General features: G+C 31.8%; 1 protein-coding gene across 5 annotated transcripts in view; it reads right to left on the minus strand.

Annotated features, from left to right (window-relative positions):
- Positions 1-21,277, minus strand: part of ci (transcriptional activator cubitus interruptus) — a 410,707-nt gene that overhangs the window by 100,130 nt on the left and 289,300 nt on the right. Inside the window, exon 1 of one of the 5 annotated variants that reach the window (XM_072520600.1) lies at positions 13,154-13,712. The exons of 3 other annotated variants lie outside the window; for them this stretch is intronic. In XM_072520600.1, coding sequence (XP_072376701.1) covers positions 13,154-13,161 — 8 coding nt within the window. In that variant the 5' untranslated portion in view covers positions 13,162-13,712. Of the gene's footprint in view, positions 1-4,586; positions 4,663-13,153; positions 13,713-21,277 lie in introns of those variants that run through there. One more of the 5 variants, XM_072520603.1, reaches the window with a different exon arrangement.

Genomic DNA, 21,277 nt, shown 5'->3' on the forward strand with positions numbered 1-21,277 from the left:
AGAGAGAGAGAGAGAGAGAGAGAGAGAGAGAGAGAGAGAGAGAGAGAGAGAGAAAGAGAGTCCACCTTACTATATTCCTTATTGACCACATACCTTCTATGAAATTTTCCCCTTTTCGTCTTGTATTACAGTGATGGACAATAAATTTGATGGAAGCTATTTTTGCAGAACTGTTCTATTACAATGAATCATAAACCCACCATATTCTGATATACGTAAAAGGAATAATTTCCTACTTAAATAATTTATAAATTAATTAAATAATTATCTATAGTATTTCTACGAAATGCAAATATTTTCTTTCAACATAAGTAGAGGTCAGTGCAACTTAATTTCACATTATCTAAAACCTCATCCGACCCATCATCTCCTTAAATACCCATCCTCTTAAGGAACAAATAATTATAAATTTAAATAAAAGTCCAGAGAGGCGAGATCGAGTATCAGGAGGGCGGAGGGAGTTTACTATGATGAACGACTATATTATACCTCTGGAGGAGAACCGGATTTAGTAACTTCATCATCATTTAGCTTCGGTACTCTTCCAAAGGCGGCTCGTCAATCAGCCTTTAAAATTACACTGCTTGGTGATTATATCACGTTTATAATAACGCTTTTTAATGAGATCATGCCCTGTGGACACAATCTGCATTTTTCAACAACACATTTTACATTATACTTACTATTCTTTTCTTTATTATAATCATAGTATTCCAGATACCATATACTTAATATAAACAATTATTAATTCATTTTAATATCCTTAATTTTCAGTCATTTCTTCTCTTTTTTACATTATAATTATTGTTCTAATACATAAGTTGCTAATAAAATATACTTAATAGTATACTATGATATACTAAACTTTAATGTACTAAAAAAGAAGTCAAAAAACTTGCGCATACTCTCCGAAGTCTACTCTCCAAAATTTATTACTTCAAATAAGTAAAATCAAACATTACTAATAGATAACTCAGAGTAAGTCAGTCAAACGTGGCAGCCATAGCTCAGTGACTATGGTACTAGCTTACCAAGCCTGACCGCCCGGGTTCGATTCCCGGCATAGACACCCTCAATTCTAATTTAACTGCTTCGGAAAAAACGTACAGCTGTCGGTCCAGGCTATGTAAGTAATCGTTAACACTAAAACCTGAGCCAGAATAACGTCAGTCAGTCATCAAATTAACGTCAATTAAATTTTTGTACTAGCGTGGTCTGATGATCCCAGAATTGCTTCAAATATCCTACAAAATCACCTAAAAATATTTAATCAGGATTCTAAAAATGAAGAATAAGATCAAAGAAGCCTAGTTAGTCCAGATAAACTAAGAGCAAAGTCTCAATCTTCACCGCAACAAGATTGAAATTTCCCAATCCATAAGCCCAAAATACTTAGCGATACATATGGATAATACATTAACATGCAAGTACCATGGACATGTTGCAAAAATAAAAGACGACAGGTGGACAAAAAAATTGCTTGAGTGGAGACCACGGACAAACAAGCGAATTCGGGGAAGACACCCAACACCCACCGAGATGGAGTGACGATCTCAAAAGAATTGTAACCAATTGGATAGCAGAGGCACAGAACGTAAGTAATGGAAACATCGGGACGAAATATCTTTGTTTAACAATCGACAAATCAGGGCTGGTTGATGATGATCATCCACGCAATTTGGGTTTAAGCCAACACATTTAATATTACCGATACCCAAAGATGACAATCTAATATTCTTCGTACCGAAGTTGCTTCTTAGCACTGAACCAAATGCTGAACGAAGATTTGAACAAATCTTATGTAAAGGAGTGATTAATATTCCCAATATTAACATACGGATGTGAATCTTGGGCTCTACGACAAGCGAAAAGAAGAAAGATAGACGTCACTAAAATGTTCTGTTGAAGAAGAATGTTATGAATTCCGTGGACCTACCACAAGACAAATTAAATTACAAATGTGCTAAAGGTCAGCAAATAACTCTCCAGGAAAGTCCACCTTCGTACTTTGGACATGTTATGACAGCAGACACAGATAGGAAAGATTTATTATCCAAGGAAAGGTAGAAGGCCGAAGATTACGAAGAACATCTGCAACAAGATGGATCGACCAAATTACACATATATGCGAAAACCTATGCATGAGTTAAAAGAAATGACCAAAGACAGAGATCTTTGGAGACGGACAATACACGACATTACGATGACCACTACACTCCCTCCGGGAGGGGGGGGGGTGATTAGGGTCAAGTCTGAGAGAGAGTGAGAGAGAGACCTAAGTTTTTCAAAATTGACCTGCTTGACCTCGATCTTGTAGACAAACAGTATTTAAATGGCTGAAACAATCTGAGGATGGTGTTCTTCTAGATATCATTTACCGTAATATTTAGTGCGCTTCACAATAACTGGTAATAGAGTTCTTGAAATTTAGGTTCAGGTTCGTATGAATTTTGGTTAGAATACAAAGAAATAATTCTGTAAGGGTAATATTAAAACAAATGGGCTTTGTCTATAATCAATTATATAATTGCTTCTGAAAATAGAAATAATGAACAAAACAAAATGTGAATAGTGCAAACACGATTTGCTGTATGTATAATGGTTTCAAATCTTAAAGCCAAAATATCAAATAAAGTTTTAGACCTTCTAACTACATGACATTAGCCCTGTGAGATAAAAAATATCTTCATGTTCCAATGAATCTCCAAGTTGATCATCCACTCGATAAGTAATCGATAACAAATATTTCTAACATTTTCTCAACAATGTTGTAATACAAAAAAGTAAATATTAAACTTAAACGCATCCAAAGATCCCTCTTATTTCCGAACGGCTGTCACGCCGCTGCGCGTATCCTCAACGATCTTTTTTTAGTCTCGCCAGTCACGATCTAAGAAACTGATGCGCTTTCTTGAGGTGGAAATTTTCTCATCATTTTGGAGTTATTCTTTGAGTGGACCTTCATTATTTTTGAGAGATTACATGTGGGAATTAAGCCAGCACTTAGCTTGCGAAATCGATATTTCGTGCAATATGTGGCTAGAAGTATACACCGCTCGTTTGGTCGCATGTGTAGCCATCTGTTAAAAGGGGTAATTGACTAATGAATGAGTGATTTAACGCTTAATTGGGAAATTAGTGATAAAAAATAGGATAGTATGATTTATAAAGCACTAAAGCAAATGATTTAAAAATATTTCTTCGAATTTTGCACTCAAGGACGTACCAAAAAATAGAAGAACAACTTAGTGACACAAGGTTCAGCAATAACCTTGCAAATAGAGAAGACTATTTAGTATTAAAGTTATGGTACAGAGATGCAGACATGTCGTCCATCCTGTTTAAGTGTTTTATTGACTTTAAGAAGACCTTTGATCGAGTAAAACAAACTGAAATAATAGTCATTCTTCATAATGATTGTATTGTTGATACAGACTTACATATCATTAAAAATCTTCATTTCATCGTTCATAAGGCAAAAACAGTAACAATCGTACCTGAAAACAAGAAAATTAAAGTACTGAAGTGGCCAGGTAATTCCCCAGACTTCAACCCGATCCAAAATCTATGGGAGCTCATGAAGAGGGGGATCGCTGAAGAAACTGTCACAAAAAGCAGCAGTTAATTGAGAGACTTATTGCCACCTGGCACAGAGACGATAAAAGAAAAGAAGAATGCCTGAAAACATTTAAAGCATGCCAAGAAGGATCCAAGCTGTCATCGAAGCTAAAAGAGGTCACACGAAATATTAAAAAAAAATTGTTATTTAAGATCAAAGAAAAAAGTATTTAAAAATTTTGTAAAAGAACGTGTTCCTGATCTATTTTTAAATTATACTCACATCATTAGATGCTTATATTCAGTTTTATTTTTTATTAAACACCCAAATACAATCCTTTTTGCAGTGATCATAATAATTTGATCACCCAACATTGGTTTTGTTTTTTTACGAAAAACTGAACGTTTTGTATTTTAATCTGTTTGGTTCAGAAGTAAAGCTATTTCTTCATCCATCTTAATAAGCTGCATATCTTTTGTAAGGTAAACTATGTGCAATTTTTATCTCTGTGTATATTTGCTCATTTAACTAATTTGTACATGAACTGATGATGTGTATGAATTAATACACGAAACGTCTTCAATAAAGGGATGAAGTAGCTGATATCCTTTCTTCTATTCTCCAACTTTTGACCTAAAACCCACCACTATCACAGTGAACTACATTTAGTGTATATATATATATATATATATATATATATATATACATCTTAAATGCTAAATTTGATCTTAAATAGATCAGAAAATAGATAAAATTTATCCTGCAGCTACATAAAAGTATAAATTTTATTGAATAACTATACAGATAATTAGGAAACCGAGTGTAAGGTTTCTAATTAAAACACAATATCCGTTAATTATCCTCTTTACATCGCATTAGCATCTTATATAGTTATTAATATCCCTTGCTTTTAGATTTATTGTTTTACTTTCCTATAATTTCATTAATAGGTTTTTAGAAGCGATCTCAATAATTCTACTATCAGGATTATTACCATTAAATATAATTTCCTCGAATAATTACATACCCCAGGCACACATAATACGCGTAACCTCTTCAATTTACTTCAAAGAACTAGTTTAGCAGCTGTTCACAAAAACGCTTTTCTTATCTTGGTTTTTCCTAATAGGGTTCGCCACTTGTACTACCTCTACTCATTTACAGGCAGTTATTAAAAAGATTTAATCTAATTAACCACAAACTATGTTATGGGTTTATTAAGAATGCGGCAAACCTTATTCATAGCTGGAGAAATTGATATTACTAGCGTATGAACTGAGGCAGTTAGTACAATTAAATTTTGTTATTTAATTTAAAACGTATATTAAAAAAAAAGATATCTTTACAATCCATCCTCTAGATCTTTGCATAAGTTTGGTATTATTCACAAATTATTTTTTATATTATGTCTCTTTTCCACTCACAGAAACTAAATCCATGAACTTAAGCCGCCTGTCCATGAACAACAGTATACATCAAACAAAGACAGCCATAAGACTATGGTCGGTAATTGATTCACCAACTGGCACTAACTGTAAGTTTTGTTTTGATAGCGATTGTTGTGTGTTTATAAATTATTTTCGTGTAATTTAAATATTCAATCTTTTTTTGTATATTGAATATACATATTATTTAACAAAAAGTTGTTATAACGACTAACCGTTACCTTCGTGTTCGATTTGTTTGGGTTAAGAATTTATTTATTAACTAATGATGAATAATATAATAGTTATTCTAACCTCTATATTGACATTTAGTTATTTAAATATGGCTTAAACTACGTCAACGGAGTAATATGAAATCTTTTTTAAGGGTTTTTATTTTTAGAATATGCCTGGTAAACCGTTGAATCCTCAAGCACAACGACTTGTGTTAAATGTGTTAAAGTATTTCGAATTAGGAACAATGGATGGAGGATCTTGTGAGCCATTTTCATCTGTTCAAAATATCACGACGGACAGTATGTACAATTATAAAAAGGAAAAATCTTAACTGTCTTTCCTTTTATTTCGATATACTCGTTATGAGTATTAGAAACCAATTCGCCAAGGATTTTTGCTTAGTTGAGGAGATATGTTGTGGAATGTAATTTTAGATTCCCCATTTCTCTAATTACATCTTTATCAACGTCTGTTTTGCCTTGCAATTCTTAGAAGGCACAGATTAAAGCAAAAATCTGAATTTGGTTTCGACAATTAGAAATCTTCGGATTTCGAGTTTCGTGATTTATTATCAGATGTCGCTATTGCGTCCTTATCGAAGCCATTTTAGCGTTGCTTCTATTACGACAGGTAAGATTGTTTTCACGTTCAGAGCATCTGTAAATAGTCGCTCCGAAGATTCCTTTTAGGATGAAATACGTATAAGCGGATATACAGAGGCACATCTTAACTGTCTTTCCTACAATTAATGAATTAGGAGATAAAGAAGTTGTATTTATTAGCAAAAAATCTGTTAGCATTTTGCTCAAATAATTGGGAATTTGGGAACAGAGAGTTAGAACTTATAACAACGATCAAGAAAAGAAAGACTTCGTGCATCAGTCATATAATGAGAAATGATAAATATAACCTGTTACGAATAATAATTGAAGGGAAGATAGAAGGCCGAAGAGAAGCGGGCAGAAGAACATTTTATATCATTTTTTTTTAAATGACAAGGTAATAAGAAAGTTTTGTTTTTTGTTTATTTTGAGTACACAGAACTTCTATTTTATAACTAAAAGTGTAAAAATCCAAAATGTTTAGAAGCTTTAACAGTAACATACAATATGTCAAGGGCGTATCCAGAGAGGGTGCCATAAGCCCACTGGTTGGACTTCATGGAGATTTAGGTTAAAATTTACTGATTTTTCGTTGCTAGACAAATAAAAATACTTGAAGTGTCTTTATGGCACTCAAAAGTATGTAAAAAGTGCCTTAAAACTCGCCATTTTAACACTAATTTTTAAAAAGTTCCCCCAGTCTCCCGGTAACCCCTAAAAATTGTTCATGAGTTCCCCCCGAAAATCGGCCCTGGATCCGCCCCTGTAATATGTACTACAACTAGAATTAAAGACAGTATAATTAAATATAGAATGTAGAATTAAACAAAAAACTGACTATTCAAAATGAAAGTACCCAATTAACATATTTCTTATAAAAAATGACCAGAATGTCTGAGAAATGACCTAAAAATACTGTAGACATATTTGACGAATAAGACATAGTTGTACACTTACTATCATCAATTAGTATGCAAATCTTAGGATTACAATACTCACACCACAATATGGGAAACTATTATTCATTATTTGAAATTGTTCTTGGGAAAAAGTCCCTTTATTTACAACAAATCCCAAGGCGAATGCGATTTTCAAGACAATTTGCTCTTGCTAATAGGTAAGGACGATATAATGGTGAGACTATTTTTAATTTGAAATTAGAACTTCTTTCCTACTACGTAATTATATAATTATCGCTCTAACAAGCCAATCACCCAAGAACATTTTTCACAGAACAGTCTAATTTGTCTCCTGGTCGAGAACATATTCTAATTCGTATCATTGTAAATAACAAAAGTTACTTTATTTTAATTCTTTACATTCGTTCTAATAAAGATATCAAATTTGGTGTACAGTGAAAGAAGATCGTCCTGAAATAAAAAGCTTTGACAAATTCTACGGAAATTAAACTTTGAATGGGAAACACGTATCTTCCTTCTTACTATCCTTCCATCGTCCATTTTTGGACGTAGGCCTCTTCCAATTCCTTACATCCACCTCTATCCTGAGCAACATACTTCCAATTTGTTCCAGCTATTTTTTTTATGTTAAAAAAAGCCCAAAAAAAAACAAACAAAACTATAATTACTCGAAACAGATGAAATTATATATTGAAAGCTAAATTACTAACAAAAAATAACAGATTTCTGCTATTAAAATAAGAAATACTATTTGGACGAAAGAACACAAACTCTAAAATTAAAGACCAATAAGCCTGTTACCACATCCGTACAAACTGATTACCACAATAATTACCAAAAGACTATCAACTAAGTTCGATATTTATCAACCTGTTGAAAATACGTGATTTCGCAAAGGTTGTAGTAACATTTATTCCTAACTAAAGTTTGGAAAGACAAATTTATCTCTCAAAATATCAAGATGAGACTGTTGAATGCCCTTGTACTCTCAATATTTATACACGGGGCAGAGACTTGGACTCTTCGCGGACGCGAGCGCCAAAAAATTGATGCCTTTGAGATGTGCTCCTGGAGAAGAATGCTGCGCATACTTTGGACAGTTCATAGAACAAACGTTTCCATTCTAAACCAACTCGAGATTAAAAGAAGGCTATCTACAATCTGTTTGCAACGTATTCTCCAATTTTTCGGTCACGTGGTTCGCAGAGGTGACGACAGTTTGGAAAGATTAATTGTTTCTGGAAAAGTTCCGGGGAGAAGATCAAGAGGGCGATCACCAACTAGATGGTCCGACTAAATTAAGAATTCAGCTGGAAACTCATTCTTTGAAGCTCTCAGAGCAGCTGCAGATAGAGACCAATGGAGAAAAATTGTTAGGAGCATTTGTGGAAACGACAAGAGAGAGATAGTAACATAGAACACCTACAGACAATACAGGTACGTAGAAAAGTGTAACGAATGCAATTAGCCTCTTCATTTGGCATTTGTCGATTACAAAAAGAAATTTTTTTCATAGAACTCTGGGCCGTATTAGAAGGAATGAATAACGCAAGAATTGATTCCAGATATACGACAATCGAACTATGCAAATAAAGGATAGCAGAAGGGCTTCATCATCATAGTCATTAACATCTTGGCAGATGTGTTGTGGGCAATGATACTTGTTCATTGGTCGCGGTTATCTTTTACATGTACTGCCTCAGTATACTGCTTGTTGAGAAGCTTTTTTGTGATGTCTGACCATCGCTGTGGAGATCTGCCGCGTTAACGTTCACTCTGAGGCATTTCTTGGACCACCAACCGCTCCCTTTTATGATCACTTTAATGGATATGGCCAAAGAACTTTAAAATTATAGAGTAAACAGTACTATACAGACGCTGATTGGATTTAATTTCATCTAGAACCGAGATGTTCGTAAGGTGAGCCGCACGGCATGGAATTGTTAGCAGTCATCTCCAGGTCGACATTTCAAAAGCGTTTAGGCGTCCTCTATCTGATTATTTGACTGTCCATGTCTCGCATGCACATGGAAAAGAACAGAGTTAAAACAAGTCTTTTCTTGTTTATTATAGTAAGGTGACGATCACGTCAGACTTCGTTTAGTTCAGTCATTGCTGCTCTTGCTAGTTGCATGCGTCTGTGAATTTCGAGTTCACAACTGGCTGTGTTGTAGCAGAAGAACTAACAATAAGCAAAATAATGAAAAGAGGAGTTAGACAGGCTGATGCTATTTCTCTAAAATTATTTACTCTTCCATTAGACGATGTATTTAAGAAATTAAGAAGAACTTACCGGTGACATAGCAACAACACAGAGGAACTACTCTACATGCTAAAGGAACAAACCAGAATCTGCTAAAATCGTTTTAAAAAGGAATTTAAGTAAAACAAAAGTGATGACACATCAAAATATCACAATAGACTTTGCCGGAAGTGACATAGAAAGTGTCGAATCCTATATATACCTATCAAACTACGGATAAACAGAATCAAATGGCAGAGATCACTGGAAGAATCCGAATGACTTGGGTAGCAATAGGAATACCCAGTGTTATGTCATAAAACAAAAAGATACCAATAAATATAAAGAATAGAGTTTTTAACAGTTATATCCCACCAGCTTTAACCTATGAAATAGAGACCGTGGCTTATTAATAGCAAAGAATACCACAGCCATCGAATGAACTATGTTAGAAATTTATCTGAGAGAACATAGGAAATGAGGACGTGCGAAGCAGCACGGAACGAATGTGGAAGATATAATTAGAAGAATTGTGCAAATAAAATGGAGCTGGATAGGCCACGTGGCACGACAAGACAACGAAAGGTGAACGTGAAACATTGCGCGAACACATTCGTAGTAGAGGAAAAATACAAAAACGGTAGATAGACGACATCAAAGCAAAAGTGGGGAGAAACTGGCATCAAATAGGCTGAAAAAGAAGAAAAAACTTAGACCAATGGTTGATAATCAAAAGCTAATCAAATACATGCATTATTTACGGGAATAAACTGCCTTCTCGTAAATAAAAAAGACTAATTATTACTCATATCCGTAGTGCAGATGATTTTTTTAATGGTTCTTTACTAACATTTCACGACTAGCGAAATCACACCGGCGTTTCACAATTATATGAGTGAAAATGTTTTTCCGAGATAAAAATATTGTACTGATAATCTTATTTTTTTTTATTTTTTTATTTCATGCCTAGTTTAGAGACACATCGCTGACTATTCATCTGACCCACAGTCTGCCAATAATACTAAATTTAGGAAACTTACATTTTTATTGTATTCGGATTTTTTAGACTGTGGCAAAGCCAAATAAAAAAAACTTAGGCCCAAATCAATTTTACCTATGCGCATTGAAGTGTGTATTATAATCTACGGTTTTTTACATGTTTTACGAATTTATTTTATTACTATTTTCATTAAAAATATTTTATTTTCTTTTTTTCTTATTATTGGTTCTCTTTTTACCTATTTCCTTTTTACGCCGTTTCAAATGTCCTTTTTAATCACATTTACTTTATTTTCTTATTAAGTTTAGTTCCCAATTTTTGAAATTCTAATTTCTAGTTCTATAACTTATTAAATAAATTAGGCGCGTCCACCATTTTTTGAACAGTACCGAACAATGTGTAAAATTTTGTATTTTGTATAAATGAGGCTATGAGAGCAAGAGTGGGCTAACCCCAAATATTGAATAATGGATTTACATGAACCAAGAATATATGCGTTTTTTTGAAATTTTATAAAATTAAAATATGATGCTAAAAGGTAATCATTGTTTACAAATCATTAACTAATAACAAAAAACTCGAAGATCATGCAGTATATTTAACAAAAATATAAAAATTTAAGCTTTTTTTGTGGATTAGACCGCTTTTGCATCAGTGTGCCCTTAAAAATTTTAATAGGAATGTGGACTAGACCTAGAGTACAATACAATTAAATAATATCAATGTTGAAAATATGCTTTATTAAAAAACAAAGTAACAAAAATACTTAATCTTCATCATTAATGAACTCTTCTTCTTGCTTTATAGTAGATCTTATTGTTCTGGTGCTTGTGTAAAATCCATGATGTATTGGAGGTATAAATGAAAGTAATTCCAAAAGATCTTTTTTTTTGTTTCGGTTATTGGACGTATATCGGGATAAAGATAATCTAGCTGAAGTATTTCCTGAAGCCTGTATTTGTAGTAAATTGTAAATGGATTTGTTTTCTTGTATTGCAACCACTGAATCTGTAACAATTGGACTTTTGATTTTTGTGTATCAAGTTTGCGATTTGTTATATTTCTTTCTAACTTCTTAGTAGAATAAAAATCGTTTTCTGTCATCTTTATTAGCGTAAAATGTGCTTTCTTTCGTGCATGTGCTATTACCTTTATCCAGTCGTCAGGTACGTAAGTAGATATCTTTAAAACTTTTTTTTTGCTTACTTATTACTCCGAAATCTTGGTCACAGGCAAGGTAAGAATGTCCGCTGTCTCGTGTCTCGATGCTTGTGTCTCTTTCAATTAAAAAGAAAGGGACTGCACTACAAAGAGTTAGCCCACTCTTGCATTCTTTTACGTATTTATGTATTGAACAATTTTGGTCTATTCCACAACTTCGTGGGTTTGCCCATTCGTGTTTTCAAATTTATGTTATTTTCTATAATGCAAAATCACCTTACTGGAGAGATTTGTGTTATAATATATGGAAATGTTGGTTAGACCGGTTTTGCTTTAAAACTTTAGGTCGTTAGAAGTAATTGCAATCTATCACTCAATTATCAACAAAATGTTGGTTAGCCCACTCTTGCTCTCATAGCCTCAAATGTGATGTGTATATTCACTTTTGTTGATAATGAAGTGTACTATCAAAGAATATAGACGTTTAGTACTATCAAAGAATATAGGTACTATCCTGGTAGGCGTCATGGTATAGAATAAATAAAGAGCACAACATAGATACATTATTCCGTACGTTTCAAAAACATAGAATTTCAATTCAAATTAGTAAATTATATTAAAAAATTATCCCGACAAATCCAAAAAGAGCAAACTACAAAGTTTGAAAAGATCTTACAACCTGAACATTTATAATAGAAAAATAGGTGCTTACGATAAAGGATGATGTAATTAACTCAATAATATTATTTGATCAACGATACAAAAAGCAGTGAAGGAAAAACTGAAAAGGTAACAACATTAATTGGCGAAAATAGCAGAAAAATTTTAAAAACAAAAAATTGGGAAACCAGAAAACTGATAAATATGTAAACATCTTCATTATACTAATCAGATAGAACAAATTAAATTAATCTATTGGAATGAATTCACATCAAATTGCAATCCATATTAGATATCAGCATAGCAATAAAACGAGATGAGTACGATCAAGAGAGCAATGATGTAAAATAAATAAAATAATTAAGAGCCTAGTATAGAAAAACAATAGAACAATTAGTCCTGATAAAACAACACAAAAAAGAAAAAATTGTTTAACAAATTATGGCATTTTCTTTTGAGTAGGAACCAGCTATTAATGAATGTTTTTATTAATTATATCGCAAACTACCAGCATATAGTGTTACTGCCATGAATGAAATATTTACTGTCCTGCATATAAATTTAACAATAAATGCTTTGAAACAAACATTTTAAGGCATACGTATCGAAAGGAATTATAGAGTAAAGAAAAAAAAAGTACAAAAAACAAGGGCAACCACTAAAGACATAGGTACAAGGCAAAAACCAGGCTCAAATAAAGATAATACAAATAAGTATGAGAATTTAAAAATATAAAAGATAGAAAACGAAATATACAAATCTGCTCAACTGTTAACCCAAGTCTATATTCTTTGCCAATACCAAGAAATTGTTGATTCTGTGTGTATATTTGTAAGTAAATATAGCTAGCTTTAGAACCACAGAAATGTTAATCACTTTTCGAGTTTTCGAAAATATAAAAATATCTTGATTATGTATATCAAATAGTATTACAACTCTATTCTAAATAGTTAAATTTGCTGTTAAACAGAATCGTATGAATGTGCTGCACATTACTTACAAAAAGTAATTCAATAGTCGAATCTTTTAGTTATGAAAAAGAACCAATTAGTTAAAAAATATAATATGAGCTAAAACGCACTAAAGTTCAACTGAAAACTTCATGCTGTAACCAACACCAAAACACGGAATAGATTTGTCACTTAGAAACGCAGTTTTCCATTAAGAATGTTGTATATTAACGAAATCAGATTAAATTTTAAGAACAACTATAAAAATAAAAAAGTTTAAAATCGCTGTTATTTAAACGAATTAATATATTAATAGCACTATTTGAATAAATTACAACTGAAACAGTTAATAATTCAGATTGAGCGAATTAAAAAAATTGAACTCTTGTAAAACTTACCCTCTCATAAAATCCAGCTTTGCGAATTATGTAAACTTAAAAATAATTCTTTCTTAAATAAGAAAGAAATTCAGGTAGAGGTTGAAAGAAGACTAGTAATAAAACTTATAATTTAAATATCACAGTAAAGCAAATTGCACTTTTTGGTATTCTTATATTAACATCACAAAGTAATTCTTTTTCCCAAAATAAACCAGTCAAATCAACCGCTTTTCAACTTGCTTATAGTCTGTCGCATCCAATAATATGTATATTAGGTGTTATCAGTCATAATTGAGCCATAAACAATTACGTCCGAGAGAAATGTTTATCACGTTGTCACTTGTCAATTGTCACGGTGTGTGTCACGCACTCGCGTGTCGTTAACAAAGTGTAGCTCGCCATCGCCGCAATAGCAACAAACAAATCGTATATTCGCGCGTCGTGAAGTCATCCGCTGAGAGGTCGAGTCGGTACTGAAGTCGGAGGTACGAAACGGGCCGTAGCCGTAGCGAAGTACTCGAAGAAGAGTGAGACGCAGATATAAGCGACCACCCATACCGCTAGACCAATCTCAGCACAGAATGTCTTATTCTCGAACCGACAATATAATAAAAGACAATCGCGAAGCAGAAAGAAGAAATGAGACCGCGTGGATGATTGAGCCGTGGATATTGCGAAGTGCCAGGGGCAAGTTAAAGATGGCCGTGAAAGAAGATAAGAAGAAGAGTTATCCGCGCGGCGCGGCGGTACGTGCGCTCGATGACAGAACTAATGATCTCGACTCGCGATTTAAGGCCGATGGTACTCGAGACAGAACACGCTATTAGGTACTACTTACACGGTGGAACTGCCAAAATCACACTAATTCATATATAATTAAAACATCGCTAATCTAATTACCACTTTCTTCCTGACGATCTATTCTTCTCAGTAATAAAATCATTCCAAAAATTTCAATTCCCAGGTTTGCTAAGTAATACATTTACATATCTCATTACGCATCTCATATGTGCTTTCTAATGGCGAAATATGGGCTACAATACACTGGCTGACAGGACAGTCTTTTCAGTACAGATTCTGGCCTGTACCGAAAAATATATGCAGGTGCAGGGTACTACCGTACTTTAGTTGCATTGATAGTCAAATTATACTGAACATGGTACTCATAGAAAAGGCATTCAAGCATCAAATGTCCGAAGATCTTTTCATGATGAAAGCGCCTTCTTTAACATAATAAATATATTGAAATGATCTCCAAATTATATATGGAAGCATCTACTAAGGTAGATTATTCTTGAAGCAAACAGACTCCCTTCGGTTTTCCAAGCGAGGACTATTTTAGGGAGAACACCCTTAGAGATTTGAAAAATCAGGATGGGGTATTGGAATTTTGGAAACATTACAGGTAAGAGTATGCGCTCAAAACAAGAAAATAAATTGTTTGCATTATTCAGTGAAATGTGTACCTAATAAAAAGTGATAAAAAGTGTTGTTAAAAAACATTGATTGTGTGTACGCTCGTCAAGTCATGATCAATTAGGGGAAATTCTTAAACAGACTCCATCGAAGGATAGAATCACAGCGGGAGGTGATTTTAATGCATATGTGGGTTAGTTTAAGAGAGAATATGAAACAATACATGGATGACTAGGATTTGGAACTGGAAACGATGCTTCAATTAGCAAGAGCATTAGATATGGCGATTGTTCCCCATACACGTTCTGTTAAAAGAGAGAAAGTCAACTTATTACATACTCTCATCTCTAATTTCAAATAGATTATTTCATAAAAAAAGAAGATATACGTGGATGTAAGGACTGAAAGGTAATAGTTAGTGAGACTGTGAGCCAGCAATATAAGTTGCTTGTGTTGACATTAAAGTAAGAAGCGAAATGACACCAAAATATTGGAGAGAGCCTCAAAAAATGAACTGGTGAATGTTAAAAGATGAGAAAGAAGATTTATTCAGGGCAAAAATAGTAAAAAAATCAGGTGGATCGTGAAAGGAAGTCCTAATGCAACTTCTACAAGTATTAGAGATAATGCTATTTAAATAATTGGAAAAACCTCGGTAAAGAAGTTTAAGAATAATGGGATCTAGTGGTGGTCACGCAATTCAAGAAAAAATAAAGATTAAATTCAAGAATTTAAGAAAAAAAGAGTGACAAAAAATCGGTCAGACACAGATCTTCAAAACTATAAGGTATATATTCCTGAGGAATATACATCTTATAGTTTTGATCTACAGGGCCCTAAAACTACTTAGTCACATCATGAAAATATGGGAAATAGTAGAAGAAGAAGAAGAAGAAACCAAAATATTAAAAAATCAGTATTGCATTTTTACGTTCTATTCTTGGTGTTACACTTAATTTTTTTAGTCTCTTGTTAAATATTTTGTACCCGAATTATATAAATATAAACAAAATAATTCCATTGGAATCCGCCGACCACAGTCCATCCGATGAGAGGATATAAATAGGCCTGCACTTGTTTATAACGATTATTCATTAATTAATAATTCAGTTAAATTGTATTAAGAGCGTGTCTTTATATTTCGGCAAATAACTAGTTTGTAATATATTTTGAAAATAAAGTTTTTAAAAACAAAGTGTCTACAAAAATAAACTTAATTGGCGCAGTCAGTAGGATTCCTGAAGGTTGAAGCAGTTTCCTGAAGGCGAATTATTAGAAAATTCCCAAGAAAAGCAAAAATCAACCGTTGGTTTCCACCATTTGTCTGGAGAATCTACGTACCAGCATAACAAAGTAAGTTACTGAGAAATTTTATATTCCTGTCTTACTTTCCTTTTACTGGTTATTCTTTTTATTGAGTATAGAATTTTGAATTTAACTAAGTTTTTGCCGAACAAGAATATTTTTCTTTCTTATATATACTCTTGTTAGAGATTTCTAATTTTGAAATTCTTTTTCTACAGAGTAGATTATTTTAAAATATATTTGTATTTGAAAGTTTAATAAAAAAGAAAATTTTTATATATATTATAGAGAATATTTTTTAATGCAAACTGATATTGAGGATCTAGTTGTAAATCTAAACAAAATGGCACTTAATCAAACACCTACTATTCAAGCAGCTAAAGCTCTTGCAGACTTTTTACCTACATTTAATGGCGATTCTCTGAAATTGGAAAGTTTCGTACAAAGATGCGATAAATACTATCTTACGTACGGACAAACCACAGATAATACCTTAAATGATTTTACTTTCAATGTTATTTGTTCAAAGTTACAGGATAATGTTTTAAATTTTATTATGTGCCGACCAGATTTGAATACCTGGCCTCTAGTCAGAGAAACGTTAAAAAATAATTTTGGCGATAGAATTGATAGACAAACGCTCACTAAAGAATTTTTACAATTAACGAAAAGTAGAAACGAAAACATTCTTGATTTTGTTGCGAAAATTTCTCAACTCAAATCAAGAATAGAAGTCAAGATTAATTCAGAAACAGAATTAAATGCGGATAGAAAATTAATATTAATGGATCAAAATGAAAGCAATTCTATCGACATTTTATTAGCAAATGTAGATGAAAAAACAAGAACAATATTAGAAATTAGAGAACCTAGAACATTTATTCAAGCTTCAGATATTATATCTAGACAATTTTACAATGATCAAAGAATTCAATCTTTAAATCCTTTTAATAAATTTAATAAAAGTAAACCCAATTATCAAAATCATAAATATATGCCAAATTCGAACCAAAATTTCAATTTTAATCATAATTCTAATTTTAAAAATTTCCAAAATAGTACAAATAAACATTTTCAACAAAATCGACCTAGTTTTTCAAATTTTAATCATCAATATACAAATATGCATTCTTATTCGCATAATCCTAATTTTAACCAACCCAGTCATTCGAGGCAAACATTTCCTAGCCAACCTATAAATATTCAATCAAAACCAATTCATAAAAAATATTTTACTAATGAACAAGTATTCGGTAAACCAAAACATGTTTTCGATCCAAAAAATGCTCCAAAAAATACATATCAGCCAGAACCAATGTCCACCACATCGAGAATGCCTTCCGTTAAACAAAAATTCCAATTTCAACAAAGGGCTCCCCCTAATTTTCAAGTAGAAGAACTTTATAATCTATCAGAAGATGAAATTGAAAATAATCCATGTTCATGTTCCCATTCTCAAAATTATCATTCCTATTCTCCAAATTCGAAAAATTACGAATACGAATCTCAAGATCAAAATCAGTCAAATTTTCCCGAGCGTATTCAGCAAAGTTTAAACGATTAGCAAAACAAATCGATTTAAATAATATAGTCCCTAATTCACTGCCATACATTCAAATAAATTTTCCAACTCCAATAAAATTGTTAATAGACACAGGATGTCACCCATCTCTTCTAAGACCTTATGTTGCAGAAAAATATTTCCCTGATAAAATTAGTCGTCATACTACTCCTATAATTACTTGTGCAGGATCAAGAGAAGCACAATTTAAAGCTAAAATTCCCCTTTTAAAAGAATATAAATTATTAGATTGCTTAGATTTTGTACTATTTGATTTTCATAATTATTTTGATGGAATTATTGGAATAAGAGATTTACGAAAATTACATTTAAATCTAGATATAAACAGTGGAATTCTTTTTAACAAAACCGCAATGATACCGCTAAACTATAGGAAAAATTTTAATATTCAAAAAATAGAAATTCCCGCGTTATCTACGATAATAAAAGAAATTTATACCTCATTGCCTAGTGGTGATTTTTATTTACAGGAAATAGAAAACCAAAATAAAACAATAAAAATTCCATCTAGCCTAATAAACATAAACAACGGAAAGACCAAAATTGAATTTATCAATAAATCTTTCCACACTGAATTAATCAGTATAGATGATAATTTTTTAAATAACTTTGTGGAGAATATTGAAACAAACAAATATAATTACTTTTCCATGGAGGAAGTTATGAATATTTCCACAAGTAGTAATGATTTTAATGTAGAAGAAATAAATGATAATATTGAAGAAAATTTTAGAACAAAACACTTAAACGAAGAGGAAAAGAAAGCACTTCGGATATTAGTTAGAGAATATCGAGACATATTTCATCATCCTAGTAATAAATTAACATTTACGAATGAAGTAAAACATAAAATTAAAACTAGTGATGAAATTCCTGTATACTCTAAAACTTATAGATATCCCTTCGTACACAAAGAAGAAATAAGGAGACAAATAAGTAAAATGTTAGAAGATGGAATAATACGACCATCTCAAAGTCCGTGGAGTTCCCCAATTTGGATTGTTCCAAAGAAGCTAGATGCTTCTGGAAAACAAAAATGGAGAATTGTAGTAGACTACAGAAAACTGAATGAAAAAACAATTGACGACCGCTACCCTTTACCTTCAATTCAAGACATTTTAGATAAATTAGGACGATGCCAATATTTCACTACATTGGATTTAGCCTCCGGTTTTACACAAATCGAAATGGATGAAAATTCAATTCTGAAAACAGCGTTTAATGTAGAAAATGGTCATTATGAATATCTTCGTATGCCATTTGGTCTTAAAAACGCACCGGCTACGTTCCAAAGGGTAATGGATAATGTACTTAAAGACGTATTAAATAAAATATGCTTCGTATATATGGACGATATAATCATATTTTCAACTTCTCTTCAAGAACATGTTAGTAATATAAAACAAGTTTTCAAAAGATTAAGAAAAGCTGGATTAAAAGTACAGCTCGATAAATCTGAATTCTTTTGTAAAGATGTAGAATTCTTAGGACATGTTATAACTCCTCAAGGTATTAAACCAAATCCAAAGAAAATATATGCAATAAAAAACTTCCCAATTCCAAAAACAGCAAAACAAATTAAATCATTCTTAGGACTTATCGGTTATTATCGACGATTTATTAAAAACTTCGCAAAATTAACTAAGCCTTTAACTTCTTGTCTTAAAAAAGGTGTCCAAATTAAACATTCTCCCGAATTTATTGAAAGTTTTGAACTTTGTAAAAATATTCTAATGAATGATCCCATTTTGCAATATCCTGATTTCGAAAAACCTTTTAATGTAACAACCGACGCCTCTAATTTTGCAATCGGTGCTGTTCTCTCCCAAGGTCCCATAGGTAACGATTTACCTGTTGCTTTCGCATCTAGAACCCTAAATCCCGCCGAATGTCACTATAGCACAATCGAAAAAGAACTTTTAGCCATAGTTTATGCTGTCAAATATTTTAGACCCTATTTATATGGTACAAAATTTAATATTGTCAGTGATCATAAACCTTTGCAATGGCTTTTCTCACTAAAGGAACCAAATTCCAAATTAATAAGATGGAAGTTAAAATTAGAAGAATATGATTATAACATTATTTACAAAAAAGGTAAATTAAATACGAATGCAGATGCTCTTTCACGAGTAGAAATTCATCCTCTCGAAACTGAAGATGATAATCTCTCAGTCTTAATGAACCTAGACCCTAGCGAGTTTATCGGTTATGAAACTGAAACGCAACTAAGAAATTTAGACTCCCAAGAAATTATATCTAGATCTCCTTTTAATTTTGATAACATTTCATCAGAAAATATAGATATTAATCCTTATCAAGATATAACTCAAGAATTCATAGATGAAATCATTGATACAGAATTACCGACATCAAATAATGTCTTAGAAAATATTGAAAATAAAACATTAGCACCTGAACAAACACCTGAAGTAAATTCCAGTCCAAAAATCAAAATCCTACAAGATATTGTTATTTCTAACAAAGAAGAAAATAAAAAAGATTCAGACGACTTAGAAACTGTTCATACAAGTCTAGAAGATCCTATATTAAAAATACCTTATACAGAAAAAGCTATAAATGTATATAAAAATCAAATTATAATCTCCTCTAGTAATACTACACAACCAAAAAACACATATGTAAAAATATTTGATAAAAATAGATACTATTGGCAAATACCTAAAGAAAATTTTGAAGAAAATCAATTTTTATGTTTAGTAAAAGAAATTATAAGACCCAACAAAACATATTGTTTATTGTTTAAAGATAAAAATCTAGAGATACCATTTATTCGTTTCATGGAAAATAACTTTAAAAATAATGCATTTTTCCTTACTATTTCAAACAAATTTCTAACAGACATAACAGACGAAGAAGAAAAAGCAGAAAAACTTAAATTCTATCATGAAACTAAAACAAGTCATAGAGGAATTAATGAAAACCTCTCTGCGTTAAAAAAGCATTTTTATTGGCCAGATATGGACAAAGACATTTCAAATTATGTTAACACTTGTGATTTATGCCAAAAATCAAAATATGAAAGGCATCCCACTTCTCTTGTTTTTAAACCAACACCAATCGGAAACTCTCCCCTAGAACATCTATATATTGACACATTCAAATTTAGTAGTCAAAATTTCCTAACAATCATTGACAGTTTTTCAAAATTTGGTCAAGCATATCCTATTAATTCCATAAATGCTGTTGAGATAGTAAATAAATTAATATTCTTTATTAGTCATTACGGAATTCCTAACAGAATAACATGTGATAATGGCATAGAATTCAAAAATAAAACCTTCCAAGATCTCTGTCTTCTTCATCGTATAGATATTCACTATACAACTGTGTATAATCCTAATAGTAATAGTCCCATTGAAAGATTCCATTCTTCTATAATTGAAAGTTTAAGAATACTAAAAGAAGAAAAAGAAAATATTCCTATTAATATTCTAATGAGTTACGCGATACTAGCATATAATAATAGTATACATAATAGCACAGGTTACACTCCTTTCCAAATTATGCGAGGAAAACTAGAATATAAAAATCCTTTTGAATTAGATGAAAACGAACGCATAACACAATACATATATGAACATTCAAATAATTTAAATATACTTAATGATTTTATTCGAAATAAATTAACAAAAACTCAAAAAAATAATTTAGAAAGAGCCAATAGAACAAAACAAAGAGAGATAAAATTAGATACAAATCGCCCTGTATATCAATTAAAAGGCTCAGAACAAAGATTAGCAAAATCAAGTCAACCATATAAAAAATTAATCGATGCTAAAATAGTTGGAGATAATAAAATATTATCAGAAAACAAA

Source organism: Diabrotica undecimpunctata, chromosome 1 (genome assembly GCF_040954645.1).
Source record: "Diabrotica undecimpunctata isolate CICGRU chromosome 1, icDiaUnde3, whole genome shotgun sequence".
Lineage (NCBI taxonomy): Eukaryota > Metazoa > Arthropoda > Insecta > Coleoptera > Chrysomelidae > Diabrotica > Diabrotica undecimpunctata.